The sequence below is a fragment of the Hippopotamus amphibius genome, chromosome 13 (assembly GCF_030028045.1).
Source record: "Hippopotamus amphibius kiboko isolate mHipAmp2 chromosome 13, mHipAmp2.hap2, whole genome shotgun sequence".
Taxonomy (NCBI): Eukaryota; Metazoa; Chordata; class Mammalia; order Artiodactyla; family Hippopotamidae; genus Hippopotamus; species Hippopotamus amphibius.
This window is the reverse complement of record NC_080198.1, coordinates 5,931,201-5,950,206: the sequence shown is the minus strand read 5'-3', so window position 1 is coordinate 5,950,206 and position 19,006 is coordinate 5,931,201. Positions and strand designations below refer to the sequence as shown.

At 49.7% G+C, this 19,006-nt stretch overlaps 1 protein-coding gene across 6 annotated transcripts in view; it reads left to right on the top strand.

The window, feature by feature from the left end:
- Positions 1–19,006, top strand: part of SLC6A11 (solute carrier family 6 member 11) — a 119,238-nt gene that overhangs the window by 76,616 nt on the left and 23,616 nt on the right. For all 6 annotated transcript variants that reach the window (XR_009048746.1, XM_057705440.1, XM_057705439.1 and 3 more), the window contains 2 exons: positions 12,057–12,160; positions 17,388–17,512. Coding sequence is in view for 5 of the 6 variants with exons in the window: in XM_057705440.1 (XP_057561423.1) it covers positions 12,057–12,160; positions 17,388–17,512 (229 nt within the window). In the remaining variant the exon portion in view is untranslated. The remainder of the gene's footprint in view (positions 1–12,056; positions 12,161–17,387; positions 17,513–19,006) is intronic.

The window sequence follows — 19,006 nt, the reverse complement described above, 5'->3', positions numbered from 1 at the left end:
GCTTTCACACCAGATGGGGAGGAGGCAGGGCTCTGGGACCAGCCCCTGACTGGGCTGACTCTCCTTCTGCTTCCCCTCCTGGGACACACGTCCTCGGCCCCCAGACCCTTCAGAGATGCTGTTTAAGCTGGAAGCCATGAGCCATCTGTGGCCACTCAGCCCCTCCCGCTGGGTGAGTGTCTCCTGTGAGCCAGGTGCCAGCACGTGCTCTGCACACGCCAGCTCGTGTCTCCAGAGCAGCTTGGAGCTGTTGTTGTTCCCATTGTATCCACGAAGAAACTGAGGCTCAAGGAGTGACCTCCTTGAAGTTGCCGAGCAGACCTGGCACTCAGCCACATCTGCCTGAATCTGTGTGATCAGGAAAGGTGTTTGGCTGACTTCCTTTTCCCACATATACTTGCTAGATTGCAAGCCTCTGAGCAGGGGATGGGAAGGCTCTGTAAGTGGAGATAATAACAGCACCTGGCTGGAGGTGTGGCGAGGACCTCATGAGATGAGCAGCTTTGGTCATCTCAGATAATCAGGTGTTCTGAATTATCTCCATATTGGCCATGCCCAGCAGATATATATGGTGCTCAGAAAAATGTTGTTGACAGGAATTGACCCACTGACCATCAAGTTTCTTACCAACAGAAAACCTCAGAGATCTTCTGTCCTAACTTCCAAGGCAATGTAAGAGTTGCATCCCTGACTCTGCTTCATTACCTCTAGCAACAGAGAACTCATCCCAGGGCTGGGGGAGCCAGGGAGAAAGCTCTTCCATTGTTGACTGTGACTGACCACCCTCCTCTGAGAGGGGGATCCCCTCTGGGAGACTGCTGGGGCAGGAATTTGAGCACTTTCCCTTGCACTGTCAGAATCCTTTTCACGTAGAATTGAGTAGCATCTTCCTGCATCCACCCTGCGGCTACTGTGGGCATTTTCCCACTTCAGTCAGAGACAGAGTTATGAATGAAACACCAGTTCTGTGAACCCATGGGATCCAGGAAGGAGCATTCCATCCCCTCTCTTAGGCCTTAGCATTCCCACCAGGAAACTCCAGACAGATCTTTCTTTTCCCTACCCCAGGGCCTTTGCTTATGCTACTTCCCTCCAGCCTTCCAGGCCAAGACAAGCACCAAAAATCCATTGAAAATGTATATCTCCACGAGCATGGTATTGTTCTCCTTCTTGCTTTTATAAAGACTCTGCCCTGTGCATTTGACTTGAAGTTTGTTCCTAATGTGGGGTAGGAGCTTAAACTCTGTGGTGTTTCAGTGTCTTCCTGGCTTTCAAGACTGTAAGATTGGAACACCCCAAGAAAAATGTCATCGCTGACCCTCAAACATATCATTGCTATGTAAGTCTGGGATGTATGTCACTCTTAGGTTTTAACTCGCTTACCAACTCTCACTGGTGGTGGACTTTTTCCACCATAGCTGGGGGCAAAAGAACTGTGTGATCGATTAGCAGTGTCTGCCACAAGCAGGAATGATAGGTGGGATTGATTAGCACTGTCTGCCACAAGCAGGAATGATAGGTGGGATTGATTAGCACTGTCTGCCACAAGCAGGAATGGTAAGTGGGATTGATTAGCACTGTCTGCCATGGACAGGAATAGGGATGGGATGTGCATGCCATGTATTTGTCAACTCCTTGCCCTCCAGTTTCCTTATTTCAAAGATTGGAAAACTGAAGCCGGGAAGAAAGAAAGAACTTTAGGGAAAACACATAGAAACTTTCAGGGCAACCCAGAATCGGAACCAGGTGTCCTGTCCCTCTCACTCTAGCATACTCTCCACTTGGCCTGGTAGCTAGGATTCTGCATAAGCCTTGAATTCTCCATTCCTGTGTACTGGAAACTCCAAGCAGCTGTGGCATTCAGTATATATTTTTTGAGCGCTTATTACCCTGTGCTGACAATGTGCAAAGTGCTGGGGATGCATCAGTGAAAAACCAGAACTTCCTGCTCTCCTGGCACTTCTCTTCTAGTTGGGGGAGACAGACAAAAATCAGTGAATATAATGATGTCATTAAATGTATTGACTTCTGTCTCTGGGCAGACGCAGAGGCAGCTGCCTCTACCAACCGTGGTTGCTTGCTGTTCTGTTTTCCCCTTGAGGAAGTCCCTTCTCTAGACTGGAGTATGCACCACTGCTTGGCTCTCCCAAGGCTTAGAGCCCCCTCGTTTGCCCTTTCTTTCCCTGGCTCTCTGCCTCTGAACCAGCTCCATGGTTCTTACGAGAGAAGTGGTTAAGGCGGAAGGTGACAAGATTTCATCTCTGTCTCGGCACTTGCTCAGATAACACAGGAGAAGGCGCCTGCCTGGGGCTTGGTTTGGCCCAAAAGACCCTGGCCTTGTGCTCTCAGCAATGGCAGCTGGGTTCTGCATCCCCACCACTAGTGCCAGCTCAGACTCCCCGGCCTCACTGGTTCTCCCAGGGAAAGAGGTAGGACCACTGCCCAGGGGTCAGTTAGGAACACACGGGGGCATAATTCTGGTTTCCTCTATGATGGGGGCACCTCTGGCATTTAGAGAGTGGGACCAGGTGATGCTAAACCTTCTACATCGAACAGGACCATCCTGCACAATGAAAGTCCTGTCCAGAAGGCCAGTAGCACCTCTTACAGAGACACTTGAGGGGGAAGACCTTGCCCTAAAATGTAGCCCACAAGGCCATGTGGACAGTTCCGGGACCAGCTCAGGACTGAGAACCCACTGTCTTCAGGCCTTGCCCACACCCTCCATTGCTCCAGACCTCCTCTCTTTAGCCCTTTAGTAAAATGGGGCTCAGCTGTCTCATGCAATGGTTTAAGGGGTAGATGTGCATGGCCCCAGGCTTCTACCACATAAGGCATGGAGGTCATTGCCATCAGCCCAGTGCCAGCAGCTGCTGGTCCACTCCCGCCACACTCTGTGACCAGGACACAGCCATCCAGCCTCCGGGCAAAGGCCCAGCACAGTGACCCCGCTCCCCGCTCCACTCACAGGGGCCACCAGGGTCAGCCGACACACCCAGGCTACCCTCACCACCCACGATGCAACCCTCAGCCCAGTGACACTTCACTGGCAGGGCCTCTGGCAGGGCTGGCTGCCCGGGTAAGGGCTGGCACCGGAGCCAGAGGCTGCAGAACGTATTTCCAGTGGGGCCTGCAGGCCAAGAGCTTCTGCCCCTTCCCACACTGCTCCTGCCGGCCCTGCCCGCTGCCCAGCACATTAGCATTCAAATGTATCCAGAATCATCTCCCCCAAAGCCCTCTCCCCCCATGGAACCCGCCAGAGAGGGAGCACTTGAACCGTCCTCCCTCCTGGACTCCCGTCCTCATAATGGCCATACTGTATTCCTCAGCATCTGTATGTGGCATTAGCCGAGTGGAGGAGAGAGGGCGCCTAGCAACCCGGAGGGGGCTGCGAGAGAGGTGGGAAGGAAGTGATTTTCATGTAATTATTCACTTCTACAAAAGCCGTTGTCAGGTACACACTGGAAACACAGCTGTTGTATTATTCTCCTAACCTACTTTTAATCTTTTGAGAATATTTACCAATATAAACGGCCAAAAGAAAGAGCTTAATTCCGCTATTTTCTGCCAGGCCGTATAAGTTATGTTTTCACCTCAATGGAAGGCTCTTGCTTACAGAAGTTGTGTTGTGTGTGTGTTTGTGTGTCTGTGTGTGGCTGTCTGTCTGAAAAGAAAACGTCAAAGAAAGAAAGGCTGTGGGTCATGAGCCCAGGACGGCCACCAAGCCCTGTCCTGGCTACTTGGATCCAAGAGCCAAACGCCGCATGTGCCGCTGGGTCTGGCGGCTTTAGCATCTTCTTGGCCGGGTGCTGGGAGGGCAAGGAGCACGAGAGCAGTGGGGTGCTGGCTCCTCCTGCCGCTCACTGTTGTACCCGTGCTTGCGGCCCTAAGGGCAGGTGACTCTGCTTTAGTGATGGGCGGTGGCAGCATTTGGCACTGCTCAGAAACCTGAGTAGTTCACCCGGTGGGAAGAGGGCTGGGATGGTGGGAAAGACCCCGGAGCCTGTTTTCATATCATGTATAGTAGAGAAGCGTTACCACCGAAAGTAAGCAGATTGAGGGAGTTGCACCAGGTACCCCACTCCGTACTTCACATTCGTCGTATCTTTCTTTTGCGGACAAGGAAGTTGGGGCTCAGAGACGTGAAGTAACTTGCCCAGGGTTGCACAGCAGATAAGTGGCAGCACTGGGATCCAGCCTGGGTCTACTTGACCCTGAAGCTCATGCCCTTTTCATTAAGCCCCAGTGAGGCACAGAACCAGGCACCTGGGAAAAGCCATCTCATTTAATTTAGTCCCCTTCGCGTGATGCTTCAGTGCCTTCTCTCCAAGGCAGGCCAGGTTCTGGAGGTCCATTTGTCCCTTAGCCCAAGGGGACGCCTCACACAGTGGCCAGTGTGTACGTCTCTCCAAAGCTAAATAGACAAGAAACTCCCCCTCCCTGGGTGTTAGTGTTTCATCCATAAAAGGAGGATAATAATTGCACCGACCTCAACAGTGAATCTAATACTTGTGAAGTGTGTAGAACAGCCCCTGGTATGTCATTGGTGCTTCCAGAGGTGAGCTGATGCTGTGGTGACTGGCTCCTCTCACTGGTGCTTTCCTGGCAGGATGGGTTAACGCTGGGTTTGTCAGAGACCTCAAAGCATCAGTGTAGCAAACATCATCTCCTCCAGGGCACAGGGACGGGCAGACCAGGCCCACCTGTTGGCGCCAGCTTTGATCCCAGACAGAGACACTGCCCTCGTGCTCTGATGGACGGCTGTTTGTAGACATGAAAGCACACTTCTGGGAGAGCTTTCTGTAGCCATGCTGCCTTAGACGCTGCAGCAAGTCACATCTGCTGCTCCGATCCCCTTTCAGCTGCCAGGACAGCAGCTGCCCCTTCACAGAGCAGGGCCCTGGCCCCGCTGCTCTGCACCCCCACCTCTCACCAGCCTTCCACTTGCTCGTGTCCACCAGATGCCGTGTTTCAGCGTATCTGCCGTGTTTGTGGTCTGTCTCTCCAGCTGAAAGGTAAGCTCCCTGAGGGCAGGAGCTCCTGGCGCTTCACCTGGCTCATAGTGGACACTCCATGTCTCTGTATCGTGGGGATAAAAGGGAAGAGAGGCTTTTTTCTTCTCCTCCAGATCTCTGAAGATTGGCAGATCCTGAGAAGGGGTTAACATTGACTAAGCGCCTGCTGTTTGTCAGAGCTCGCCGCTGGGTTTCTGAGCCCGTCCTCAGTGCTCTGCAAGAGCTAGGCTCTGTGCTGAGTGTTTGTTTCACACATCATCTTATTTAATCTTCTGTGCACGAGAGAGAGGGACGGGCTCACCACATACGCACAATGACCTTCTCCCCAATCTCCCCAATTAGGGAAGTCTCTTCTCTCCAAGAGGTGAGAAAAGGACAAACTTCTAAGAGATTAGACATTCTTATATAAGGTCAAAGTGGGAAGGGGGGAGGGGCAGCATGTTCTCCCCCACACACAGCTGTCTCTAACCTGGGTGCAATGATGCCCCCCCCCCCAGGGCAGTGGACAGGTCACGGGACATAGGACGACGTCTTGTACACTGTGAAGTGCTGTCTGTGTGGACAGGGGCCGCAGGTACTAAGCATCCACCTTGCCAATGTAGCTCCTAAGCCTGGGAGGGAAGACTGTGTCCTTGTCCATACTTCCTTCCTTGCTTCTCCCAGCTGGGCCCCTCTGGTCTAGTTAGAAAGGGTTACACCCTGATCCATTGCTTTCTGTACCTGCTATGCACTGGAGCTCATTGGAACCAGTTGCCCTGAAGGAGGTCAGGTTGCCCCAGAGCTAGAGGGCAGGACCACCTCTCTTCCAAAAGGACTCTGCTCCCTGGTTCCCATGCAAATCTTTCCTCCAAACCTCTGAATGCGAACCGCCCCCGGCCGCGCAGCTAGAACGCCCCCCATTCATTGCTGCAGAACACGGGGAGTGATCTGTTTCTCAGCTACTGACCCAGCTTCCTTAGGGTTTGTTCTGTGGAGACTATTTTTCCTTCAAATTGTGTTGAGAACTAGGAAGCCCTTTCTCCGCCACGCTGCCCCCATTGTGGCATCCTGGGAGATGCTGGTTAGTGGGGCCCAGTTGCCTGGTCTTCCTTTCATGGAGGTGGGGTTGCCTTTGTCCTGTTGACCTCACAGCCACAGAGCTGTTTACATCCCTGCTGAGCGAGAGTCCAGGCCTGCTTAGCACACCAGGAGGCCCCAGCTTTTCTCTTTAAAGTGTAGAGCCAAAACGCCGGTGGTTCAGACCCAACTCTCTCCCTTATTAGCTGTTTGACCATCTCTGGATCCATTTTCTCTTCTCTAAAAATGGAGATGACAATACTACCGAGCAACATAGTTATATATAAATTACAAGATTGTCCCATGACAGCCTTGCACACAGTCGGTTTTCAACAATTGGTGACTCAAGATTCCCACTTCCTAAGACATCACCAAACTGTAGAAGGTTCATGAATGTCCTGTTGGCCTGTTTTATTAGCCTCTCTTTGCCCCTTCTGTCAAATCATTCCTGTGGCCACTATGATCTAGTTTGGGGCTTCCTAGGTGGCGCAGTGGTTAAGAATCCGCCTGCCAATGCAGAGGTCACGGGTTCGATCCCAGCTCCAGGAAGATCCCACATGCCACAGAGCAACTAAGCCCGTGTGCTGGAAAAAAAAAAAAAAAAAAAGAACAAAACATGATCTAGTTTGATCTCTGGGTGTTTGTGGAATTCCTAGTTGAAGAAGAAAGTTGCCTTAGATGAAAAAGACTTGGGATAATGCCTGTAGCAGAGATAATGCTTTGTGTTCACGAACCATCTATTTTTTCTCTTCCTAAGTGACATGGGAAGAGACTTTCCCAGACTTTCTTCTCTTTAGGTTGGGATCACGGGACTTGGTTCTGGTCAGTGGTGTGTGGGCAGGAGGTATATAAGTAATTCCCAAGTCTGGCTCTACAAACTTCCCAAGCAAAGCTCAAGTTCTCTGCTCCTCTGCCTCAGAGGCTGTGCTGACGTGGAGGTATTGTAATAAGGTAGGAGGGCTTGCATCTCTGTCATTGGGTGGAAGAGAGCCCCTTCAGGATCTGCAGTGGGCTTCATGTGCGTGGGAAATAAACGTCCCTTGTGTTAAGCCATTGAGATTTGGGGGCTTATTGTTTATTTCAGCATAGCCTAGCAGTAATTATCTTAACAAATACAGTGGCTCCTCCAGTGAGTTCATTCATTCCTTCCCAGACAAGGGATGCAGAGAGGCTAACGGTTGGAACCCTTTTGCATTTTTGCAACTACAGGTGTGTTTAGGAATATTAGACATGCATCAGGTTTGCCCATCTGCTAAGGAGTCCAATGGTGTAGAGTCCATGTGAAGACATATCATGCTTCTTCATGAGACTCTTTCAAGAAATCTAATCGGGAAGATTCTCGGGCTCTGCAGGCCCAGTGAGCGTGTATCTTAGCAGAAAAGTTGAATCAACACTGGTTTAACAAATGTGGAAAATAGAAGAGGCCAGTGGAGAAGGTCTTTGATCTGGAGTCAGAGAGAGGTTAAATTAGTAATAAAATTCTGACGAGTTGCAAATCTGTGTCTCAAGCCCAGACTGCAGTATTTAGCCCTAGACTTTCTACCTGTCTCCTGAACAACTCACTTGATGCCTTGTCTAGACTATGCTTATACCCATTTCCCCAGCATTATACCGCCAACCTCCGTTTAAAACACTGGCTCACCCTCTAGTGTTACACCCCCATCTACCACATCCCTCAATTCTGGGTAGTCTTCTCTCACTTCCAGTCAAGACCAATCTTCTTTAATCTGCCCTCTGAAAGTTTCTTGAGAACCAAGGAGACAAGATGGCAGCAGAAAAAAACAATTTTTTTTAATTTCCCAGAATCTCCACACCCAAACTGAGAAACTAGGATAGTAAAACAAAAAGCCTATATGAAACGATAGCGTAAGTGAAACTGTTAGACAGAAAGAAGATTTGAAAAGAGAGCTGACAGGAAGGACAGCTTATGAAGGGAAGAAAATGAAGATAGGGTTTTTAAAGAATGTAAGAAAAAGTGATAGGTATAGAAATAAAGAAAATCCAACATATAAACAAGCCCCCAAAGAAAAAATCCAAAGTAATGGAAGAGAACACATTAAAAACAATTATTCAGGAAATTACCCCCCTGAAATGAAAGTAAAGACTTGAATTTGCATCTCCAAGAAGTATATCACAAGCCTGAGAAAAATAACCCAGAATAATCAACGCTGACATATTTTTATTAGAATAATGTTAGAATTATTGGACTTCAAAGAGAAAGCAACAGATCTGTTGATAATTCAGACAAAAAGAGTAAATGCTTTATAAGGGGAAACATATTAGAGTGGCATCAGACTTTCCTACAGCATCACTTTGTGCCAAGAGACAGCTAAGCAACATCAAGATACTCAGAAAGAGAAAAAGAGAACCAAGGATTTTCTGTGCAGCCAAACCAATTTTCAGGTACAAAAGCCACAGATTGACTATTAGGAACATGAAAGAACCCAGGAAATATATTTCCTATAAGCCTTTCCAGAAGAATTTACTAGAGAACAAGAGGTATTAACATAACGGCTGGGGGTGAGCATTCACTATATAGTCACCTGTAAAACTTAACACTAAATAATGGCAAAAGGGGGACAATATACTATTAAATGGTTGTATGTTCTGATAATGCAGATACAGTGCAAGTATTAAAAGTTGTACTTTTTAATATTTGTGCTGTATTAAAGAAAGGAGGGAGCGTGTAAATGAAAAGTAAATTCACATAAAACCTTTGGGTATTAACTGGAAATGAATATTTCTTCAAATTAGATTCTAGAGGAAAGGGGAGAAAGAAAGAGAGGATGTGGCTAATTTCAATACTCCTCGTAGTAGGACACCAACGGGGGAGGGCTAAGGGTATTGTATAAAGGTGTTGAATTAATGGTTTATCAGAATAAAAACGACAGCCTTTTTCCTACAGAGGTAAGGGAGCAAGGGAAAAAACTCATTTGAAAAGACATTCGTCTCTCTCGTGAGCCTCCATGCACAGTGTGTCCTCTTTTATCACTTCTCTAGTCTCTAAAGCTCTGTCTCCTCAAAACAGCCTTATCTGATTACTCTAGCACATGTTAATCTTCCCCCTCCTCTGTCACTCCCAGGTACTGGGTATCTTGTTCTCTGAATGTTTCATTTTATCTCACTTGCGGACAGAGTTGGAGTACTATAAATAACTGTACAGAACCTCTTTCAGAGTCTGGCACAGGGTTCTGCATACAGAAGGCACTCAGTAAATGCTGGGTCATTGGTAATTCAAGATAGATTGAAGAATTTGGGCTTGGAGCCCCTGAGGTTTTCTAAGAGCTTCATGTTGCTATTAGTCAGAATTCTTTCTGTTTGAAGTAACAGTAGTCCCATTCAAATTGACTTAAGAAAAAGAGGAATTATGGGCCTCTGAAATTGAAATATTCTCAGGTAGGGCTGATTTCAGGTGTGGCTGGATCCAGGGACTTGAGTCATATCTCCAATATTAGTCTTCCTTTGCTCTAGACACTGCTTTCCTCTGCATTGGCTTTATTCTCAGGCAGGCTGTTCCCTCACAGTCAGTGATGATCCCAGCAGCTACAACCTTAACATCTCCAAGAGAAAAGAATGTGTCCCATGTGTAGTGGCTCCACTAAACGTCCCAGGATTGAGTTACACTGTCTTGGTTTGCATCATATGCCCATCCCTGAACCAATCACTGTGGCCAAGAGAAATGCTTTGATTGGCCAAGCCTGAATGGGGAAGAGGTGGTTTCTCAAAGTAAAATTGGGGTGCTATTACCCAAAAAGGGGAGTTGGATGCTGGGTGGGCAGAAACAGCAGATGCCCATTTTTTAGTACTGGGTGCACAAGCAAACTGTAAGAAAAATCCCCTGCAGGTAAAAAGCATGGTTTGAGGTCCCATCTTTGGGACATGTGGATGGAAAGCTCTTTTGGATATGTTTGAACTCACAGAGGGTTTATTTACCATGTGAGGAAGAGGGGACCATTACCCGTGGGGTCCAGGTGTGATAAAGCCCCCAGGCTTCTCTCACTCTGGTCTGTGCACTCAGTGAAGGGTCTGGGGAGAGGGACACTTGTTTGCAGAGGCTTTAGAAACCATGCGTGGTTGAGCGCTAAGCATCCCAGCACCTTGCTTCTGGGATCTGGCTTTATTTCCCAGGTCAGCAGCTGACCTGTCTTTTGCTCCTCCGTATGGTTTAATGGCCTTAACGAGGAGAAAAGGGAATCCTGAGGTGGCAAGTGGGGAGACTGAGGCAGAGCAGGAGGATTTGAAAATACATCCATTTCTCTTCCAAATCGTCAATACGTTTTTTGCACTGGGCCCTTCCTATCAACATGTAAGCATCCTCAAGTTTCTACCATTTAAAAAAAAAATCTTCCCAAACATTATTTACTGTCTCAGGACCACCCTATCTCACAGCTCCCCCTTCTTGCAAAAGTTTTTTAATATTCCCTCTTCCCATTTCCTCCTCACCATGTCTCAACCCACTCTTATCTGCTGGCACCTCCCCCCACCCCTGCCACACACACACACATACAAACACTCCATGGAAGAGCTTTCCCTACATTCCTCATTTAGCTCCAAGACGCTAAACCCGAAGGCCCTTTGTTAGAGGAAAAAAATGTATCCACTTTTTAGGTTTGGTGGCAGCAGTGTGACCTTCACTTTTAATATGTATTTGTTGAATGATTTAACAAGCAGGGTAGAGTGACCTGTACTGTGTAATCCAATCCCCAAGAGAGAGGAAATTAAGATAATTTGCCTGGAAAAGGCTGTGTTCTAGAGGGTTCTTCAAATCTGTAAAGTGCTGCCACATGGGAGAGGAAGATGTGGCCTGGGCAGCCCCAGAACTAGGAACATAGGAAGGGAGATTTTCTCTCATTTTAAGAAATGTGCTAATGGTCAGAATTCTCTAAAAGAAAAAAAGGGGGGAGGGGGAGCTGTGTCAAAAGGTAGTGAGACCCCCATCACTGGTGGTAATCAAGCAGAAGTACTCAGAAGAGAGTCCTGTATTGGGTGGGGGGGTTACACCAGAGGATTTCTGAAATTCTGGGGTTGGTTACACATGTTTCTCTGGAAGTGGATCTCCTTGGACTTGCATCTGCCACTCCCAGCTGTGTGGTCTTGAGCAGGCTGCCCTGTACTCTAGATGGCACTTGATTCTCAAGTGTCAGTCTCATCAGCTGCATTGGGTTTTAGCTGTGGATTTTCCTTGGTAGCTTCTAGGAGTGGGGCTCAAAGAGACCCCAGGGGAGTGTTAGAGAAACCACCATAATCCCTGTTGTGCATGTCATGCCGTTTATGGCAGTTTTTGTTGGAGGAAAGCTTGGAGACTAAGAAAGTAGTTTCCACATGTACCACATAGGAAGCCTCAGATGCCCCTCTTTGGAAAGGTTGTCAAGATTTGGTGGGCCTCCCCCTTCTCCCTTACCTGGCCTCTGGCCGAGCGCATGGGGCAGAGTAAGAGAAGCCTCCAGCCCTGTAGGAAAACTGGAGTTTCATTGTAACTGGGCCCCGTGGTGAATGGTCCCCTGCTATACATGGTAAATAAGCTCTGTGAGTTCAAAAACACCCAAGAGAGCTTTTCTTATGGTGGCCTTAGTCACAAAGCAGAAAAACCACTCATTTTGGCTTCAGCAGTCCTGCGAGGGAAGTTTATTCCCCACTTTGCAGATGAGGAGACTAAGCCTCAGAGTGGTTAAGTAACTCTTCCAAGGTCACACAGCTGGAGCAGAGTCCTAAACATCCAAATTCTTTCTATTTGGTGAACTACTGTCCAAAACATCCAGAAAATTCTGGATTTAATTAAGGACATTTATATTTAATCACCCCAAGATTAGAACTTCTAAAAAAAATATGTTCTTGAGATGAGGACATTTGATTGTCCCTTTGTGGAGTCTTTTTGGAGGTTGGATGTGGGTGGGGGCTTTCAGAGAATGGGGCCACCCCGCCCACCCAACCCCTTACTGCACATCTGATTTCTCTTTCTGCCAACTTCTTTGTGCCTTCCTGCAGGTCTGGGTAGATGCTGGGACGCAGATCTTTTTCTCCTATGCCATCTGCCTGGGTTGTCTGACTGCTCTGGGAAGTTATAACAATTATAACAACAACTGCTACAGGTGAGCATTTCCCCGGGCCCTGCCAGTTCTTCACCAAACCCAAGAGCCCTCCATGCTACCTGGCTAGTTCACGGTCATCTTCCCACCTCGCAGGGCTGGGTGAGGGAGGGAGGCCTGTTAAGAGAGGGGCAGCATGGCACCAGCCACTCCGGGTGGGACTGGACAGGACCCTGGGCTATTTGTCAGCCTCTGCCTGCCACAGGGTCAAAGAGTGGTCCATCAGAGGAGCTGGGAGAATAACAAACGTGATCACCGTGCGTTCCAGGCTGCGAAGTGAGTACACTCCGGGAATTGTATTCAGGCCTCCATCCTACCCTGTACAGAAAGCTTCATCCCAGGGTGGGTAAATGATTGGCCCAAGGTCACACAGCTAGGTCTTCTGACACCAAGGGCCATGTTCTTTCTGTTCAGGAATTTCTTTCCTGCTTCTTCTTGCTTGACTGTAGGGTCCTGTCCAGTCCCACCTGGAGTAGCCGGTGCCCTGCTGGCCCTCTTTTGATGGGCCTCCCTCCCTCCCTGGCCTCCTGCAGCTGGCTGCACCCAGTGTGGGGAGAGGGCCCCCATGGGGAGGTGAGCCTGAGGCTGTGTGATCCTGGCTGCCTGGTCCTCATGCCTGCAGCCTGGGTTCTACCCAGAGACTGAGGCCCCCAGAGGCCCAGGGACTTGCCCAAGGTCACCCGGCAGTGCCTGGTGGAAGTGAACTTTGCACCCTGCCCTCTAACTGTAGGCTGATGGCCTGTTTGCTGATGTCTCTGCACCCCTGAATCCATGCCTCATCACAGACAGTGAATGTGCAGGGATAGCTGGACAGCACATCTCTGCTACTTATTATAATGTAGAAACTCATGGACTAATGGCAATGACATTGCATCTCCAAATAAAACATTAAGAAAATCATCTACAAAATTAAAGGACATCCTCACAACATATAATATGATACTCAAAAGGTTGGTATTCCTAATATGTAGAGAATACAAACAGATCCATATGAAAAAACCCTTAAAACACCAAGAGAAAAATCAGCAACACACCCTTAAAATAATGATCTTATTTTCCTCAACTAGCAAATGAGCTGTGGTTTAAAAATGAACCCTGTTCAATGCAGGTGGGGTATAGTGAGTGGGGCCGTGTCACAGTCTGCTGGTGGGATGGGAACTTGGACGTGGCAGCCACATCACTTGGTTGTTGTGAGGCTCAAGTGGAAACATCATTTCAGAGAACTTTTGTCAGTGATCAGGTTCCTCCCACGTTATCCCCATCTTCAAGGGAGGGAAATTAAGGCTCATGGATGTCTTCCCCCCAGCTAGGAGGATTAGATCTGGTCTCTGGCCACGGTCTCCTAATCTCCATCCCAGTACTCTGCTACATCCTCTCTGAAAGCTGGCTTTGTGATGGATTTACTAACCCGTTTGTCAAGTCAACCGTGTGCTTTATGTGTCACTAAAGTGTGAGATGCGCAAATCACTACCTTGGGAGATACACACACCTCCAGTCTATAGAGAGTGCACCTTGGGGAAACCGAGGCAGTGAAAAGGGCAGATCCAACGTGCTGGAGGAAAGGTCAGAGGGGAAGCCAGCAAGCTCTGCTGTTCCTGGGCCGTTGGGCAGAGAGGTCATTGGATACCACTGGACAGAGGAATGCTAGAGAGGTGGGAGGTCAGACCAGGTTGTCCAGAAGAGCCTCTCGTCCATTAAGGCGTTCACGGGAGGGGGTCTGGGGGATGAGAGGTAGCGCACTGTCCGCCACGATACAAAATAGAAGCACAGGTAAGAAGAGAAAGGCGTGGGCACAGGGAGAGTGGCGGGCAGACCTCTGGTCCGGGTTGAGTGTGACCCCCTTGGGATGTTGGAGAGGGATGCTGTCCGTATACAGTTGTCAGCACATCAGCAGCCAGTGTCCAGCGCCAGCCCTCTGTGCTGGGCTTTGTGGAAATCTCTAGTTCACTGTCCATCACCTCCAACTTGAATGTCAGTTCCATGAGGACACAGTCTGGGTCCTCTTGTTCACCACCATCCCTCAAGCCTAGGAGAACTCTGGCTAAAGTGTAAGGAAGCAAGGAAGGAGCCGTACCATTATACAGATGAGGAAACTGAGGCCAGGGTACATCACTTGCTCAGTGGAATGTGGCTTTGAACCTGGGCATTTCTGGCTCCTGCACCACTATTCCTCACTCCCAGGCCTGGCGAGTTCTTTCCCAACTACTGCAGTCAACAAGGATTTGGCCAAGACTGCCTTGCCGTAAGGCTGTGTCTCAGGGCAGTGGCCACTCTCTTCCCTGCCAAGCACACGGGTGAAATTCACTGACCACCCCAGATCCCTTCTGCTTTCCCATCCAACAGGCAGGTTTTTTTCTCCCTCCCATCAGCAGAAAAAAGCAAATCCCCTAAGTAACATTGCAAAATCTGAGGGCTCCTTTTATATCCATTTCCAAATTGTTCCATGACCAGATCTTCCCAACTCAGAGGGATTAAATTAATACCCTCTCTTCCGACAGCATAATAGCTTCTGGAGGTCTTCAAAGCCCAGCTCAGCTCCTGCCAACTTCAAAGTGCTTGTTATGCAGCTTTTCACCTAGAAGGTGCCCTGTGGGGAAGGAATTAGAGGGATGGAGATGGAGTAAACCAGGCAGGGAAAATCCTCACTTCAGAACACAGCCCGCTAAGCTCTGTCTGCTTGGAGGTGGGGGTGCTCCAGGGAACAGGGTGTAGGGCACAGGGCTGGAAGGGACCTCAGGTCTGCTCAGAGCCTCTGTCCCTCTGAGGTGTGAGGAGGTCAGCCTGGGGGGAAGGGGGAGGACTCTGGGAGAAGATGGGGACCTTGCAATAAGGGACATTTGTTTTCAACAACCACATGGATGCCCAAAGATTGTTTTCCGAAAGTCAGGATTCAGAAGTCTGAATTCTTAGGGAGCATTGTTACTGTGTAGCTCCTAGAAAAATCGTGGGCTTTGGTGTCTGAGACAACTGCATTCACATCCCATCTTCACCAGCAGATGACAAAGAGCTGGAGTGTGTGACTGTCCTCCCTGGGCCTTGGGATTCAGTGACAGTGCTTAACACTGCAGGTCCAAAAAACACAGGAGAATTCCAGAATGGAGAGGCTGTGGAGAAAACACTTTCCTCCCCAGTGCTGCCTTGTTTTACACTGTTGGATAAGTCAGGGGCCGCAGACAGTCATGCAGAGCAGACTTATTCCAGCCTTAGAAATAAATTTGCCCTCCTGGGCTGAGCTGACTTTCCCTTAGAGAGGAAGTGATCAGGCCTGCAGATGAAGTCTGCAGGCCTGCCAGCCCAGTCTGTGTCCACAGTGCCTGAAGAGTTCTGTAAAGGGACCTGTGTCAGTCATTCACTGCCATAAGAATGCTGTGTAACAAGCAGCCCCAGAACTCAGTAGCTTACCACAATTAAGCTTTCGCTTTTATTGCTCACAAGTCTGCTGGTCAGTTGGGGACTCTCTCCTTCAGACGGTGCATTGGGTAGGTTTGGCTCCAGGGTCCAGGCCAGGCTCAAGCCTGCTCCATGTGTACATTCTGGGGTCCAGGCTGCAGGGACAGCAGCTCCCTTGGGAAAGTCCTTCTCATGGCAGATCACAGAAGGGATAAAGGACAAGACCAATTGCACAAGCAAATCTCAAGCCTCTGTTTGAGTCACATCTGCTGATATCTCATTGGCCAAAGCAAGTCACGTGGCTAAGCCCAAAGTCAGTGGGGCAGGGAAATATACTCCACCCCAAGGAAGAAGGTATGGAGGTGACTACTTGCTGAAAAGTGACTTAATTAATCACAAGGCCAAGAGACCACCTTATCCAAGCCACCCTGTCATGTAGCTGGTAAGATAAGGCCCAGAGAGAAGATATTACAGGGAGAACTGGAACCCAAGGCTCCTGACCCCAGTCTAATGCTCTTTCCACCATGCCCTTGATTCCCAGGGTCAATGCAAGGCAACTGGTGGTCACAGTCACCAACATCAGTGCAACCTTTGGTTGCATTACAGAAAGTATGGTTTCGGGAGAAGAGGAGGTGAGAGTCCTGCTCTGTTCTTGAGTCTAGTGCTCTGTCCTGGCTGTGACATTTGAAGAGGGGCTGGACAAGCTGGAGTAGATTTTAGATCACAAGCAGGATGAGGAACACTGGTAAGAGAACCGGGGGGTTTAACTGAGCAAGGTAAAACCTCAAGGGTATATAGGGCTACTATCTTCAGGTCTTTAGGCAGTTTGGGAGGGTAGAACTAAAACTTCCCGGAGAAGGTGGACTTGGGTCGAACACAGCATGAGAAAGTTCTTACACTGTGAGCAGTAAGAGCCGTCCGGGAAGCAAAGCACCCCGGAGCAAGTTGACTGGTCCTGCTCCCTAGGGTGGGCGCAGAGGCCAGCTCACCGCCACTGCAGGGATGCTCCAGGCTGGTCATGCTTCAGGCAGGAGGTTGGACAGACCACCCAGAGCCCCTCCCTTTAAAATGCAGCACTGTGGGCATTGTAAGCCTGACTCCCATGTGCACGCTCTGTGGGTAGCTAAGATCCTGAGAAGCTGATTCCCCGACCTGGCCGAATGAGGATGCACAGCCCAGGTTGGAGGGGCTAGGATGTGAGGGTTCCATCTTCTTCATCTTGGCAAAGCCCTGTCGTTTGTAGTCTGATTTCTCCTGGGTCATGGCTTTATGCTGACACTTCTTTGCTGTGAGCCATTCCCAAGAGCAGGGGACAGTCAAGCTCCCATGAGGGGTGTGGCTTGGGAAGGGCCGCTTCTCACAGCAGCAGAGGCTTGCAGTGAGGTCTGGGAGACGCTGCTGTGGCAAAGAGCTGGGCCAGGAGGGGTGACTCTCCCCACGCAGCTCCACTGGCTGGGAAGCAGCCGTTTCTCTCAGAGGCTTATATCTTCATGCTTTGAGCTCCAGAAAATCAATCCTATCTTGCTTCCCTTGGTTTCCTCTCCCACCAGGAATTTGAAGGAATGATGGTTTGTCTCCAAGTCTTTCCTCACTGGTTGTGCATTTTCCCACTTGCCAGCCTCCCTTCCTTCCCACCCCCTCTCCATGCTTCTGGCCCATGACTGACCTTACCTTCTAGAAAAGCAGGAGAAGCTGTGTGACCGCGGGCCAGCCACCTACCCTCTCTGAACCACAAGGGATTCCTCAGGCAGTGGGACAGCTGTGGTGCTCAGGCAGAATGTGCCGGCACTGCGCCAGTTCCACCCGCTCTGACCCGAGCCCCTCTGCTGCTTCCGCACAGGGACTGCGTCATGCTCTGTTGCCTGAACAGTGGCACCAGCTTCGTGGCCGGGTTTGCCATCTTCTCGGTCCTGGGCTTCATGGCATACGAGCAAGGGGTGCCCATTGCCGAGGTGGCGGAGTCAGGTAAGTTTGCTGAAGTGGCCTATGATTTTCCTTCTCAGCTTGCTCTTCTCCTGGGCTCAAGTCTCAGGAGGGGGCCCGCTGTCCATCCATAAACCAGGCTCCTGGGAGGGAACCACCAGCCCAAAGTACTGTCACTATCACCTGGACAACCGCAGGAGCTTTCACTGGCCTCCCTGCCTCCACTACTGTCCCTTCTGTTCCGTGCACCACTACCTTGCAGGGTGATTTTTTTCAAAATGCAAACCTGGACATGTCCTTCCCTGATGAACAGCCTGTTCTGACTTCTTACAGCGCTGGCCCCTCGGTGTGGTCCCCAAGGCCCTGCACTGCCCAGCTCCTGCAACCTCACCACGCACTTCGCTCCCCTGTGCTCAATCTGCCCCACCGTACTGTGGTCTGCTTTCACTTCTGCAACATTGCTCTCTCCTTCCCTGCCACTCCAGGGCCTTTGCACACGCTCTTCCCTCTGCTTGGAGAATCTCTTTCCCTTTCCTGTTCTAGGTGTAGAATCACCATGAGTGTGACCCACCTCGTGTAAAATGATGTGTTTGTATCAAACACACTGCAGGTAGGGTCATTGCTGCTGAGATGATTGTGCAAAATGGTGAATAACTCTCCCCTTGATTTACTTGGTGTTTGAATTTGAGGGAAAATCATTGTATAGTTAAAAGTACAAAAATAATTTGTATTTACATGACAGAGTTAGCCTCTAACCTCCAATACACCTCAATAGGTTTTCACCTACAAGAATGTCTGGTGGGACAGTTAGTCAGGAGCATCACAGGGGGTCCAGCCTCCCTGGCCTCCGTCTACTCAGTGCCGGTCACACCCTCCCTCTGTTATGACAGCCCCAACCACCCCTGGGGCCACGTTGCCTCCCTTGAGAACCCTAGTCCGGGGATGTGGCTGCTTTTGCCTGAGGTGCACAGATAAGGAAACACCCCTCTGACGCACCAAGCTGGGCAGCGTGGTGGGTGTGGACCCTGGATCAGGAAGCTGGTTGCTGAGCTCTGCTTCATGACCACTCGGGCTCCGCCTTCCTCTGCATGATGTCTGTCAAAGAGAGAGAGAGACAGTGCCTGCTGAAATCAGGGGGCCAGAGCTGGACCAGAGGATGTTAATATAAGTGAAGCTCTCAATCGTCGAGCGCCCACTCTGGGCAGGAACTGTCTCATGTGATCCTTGACTCAGCCCTCCAAGGTGGCACTTTTGCTACCTCTGTTTTGCCAGTGAGGAAGCTGAGGCTCAGAGAGGTGCGATCACTTACCCAAGGTCACACAGACCGGAAGGAACAGAGCTAGATTTAATCCAGGCCATGCTCTGACCACTCCTTCCTACTACCCACTGCGGGCAGGCACCTGGTACTTCACAAAACATCCGTGTTCCTTCCTTGCATTAAACCACAGGGCAGCCCCGTGAGGAAGGAGCGTTACCTGCTCTCTGGGAGCTTTGCCCTCTCTGAGAATCTGCTCCCTCCTCTGTAAAATGAGTGAA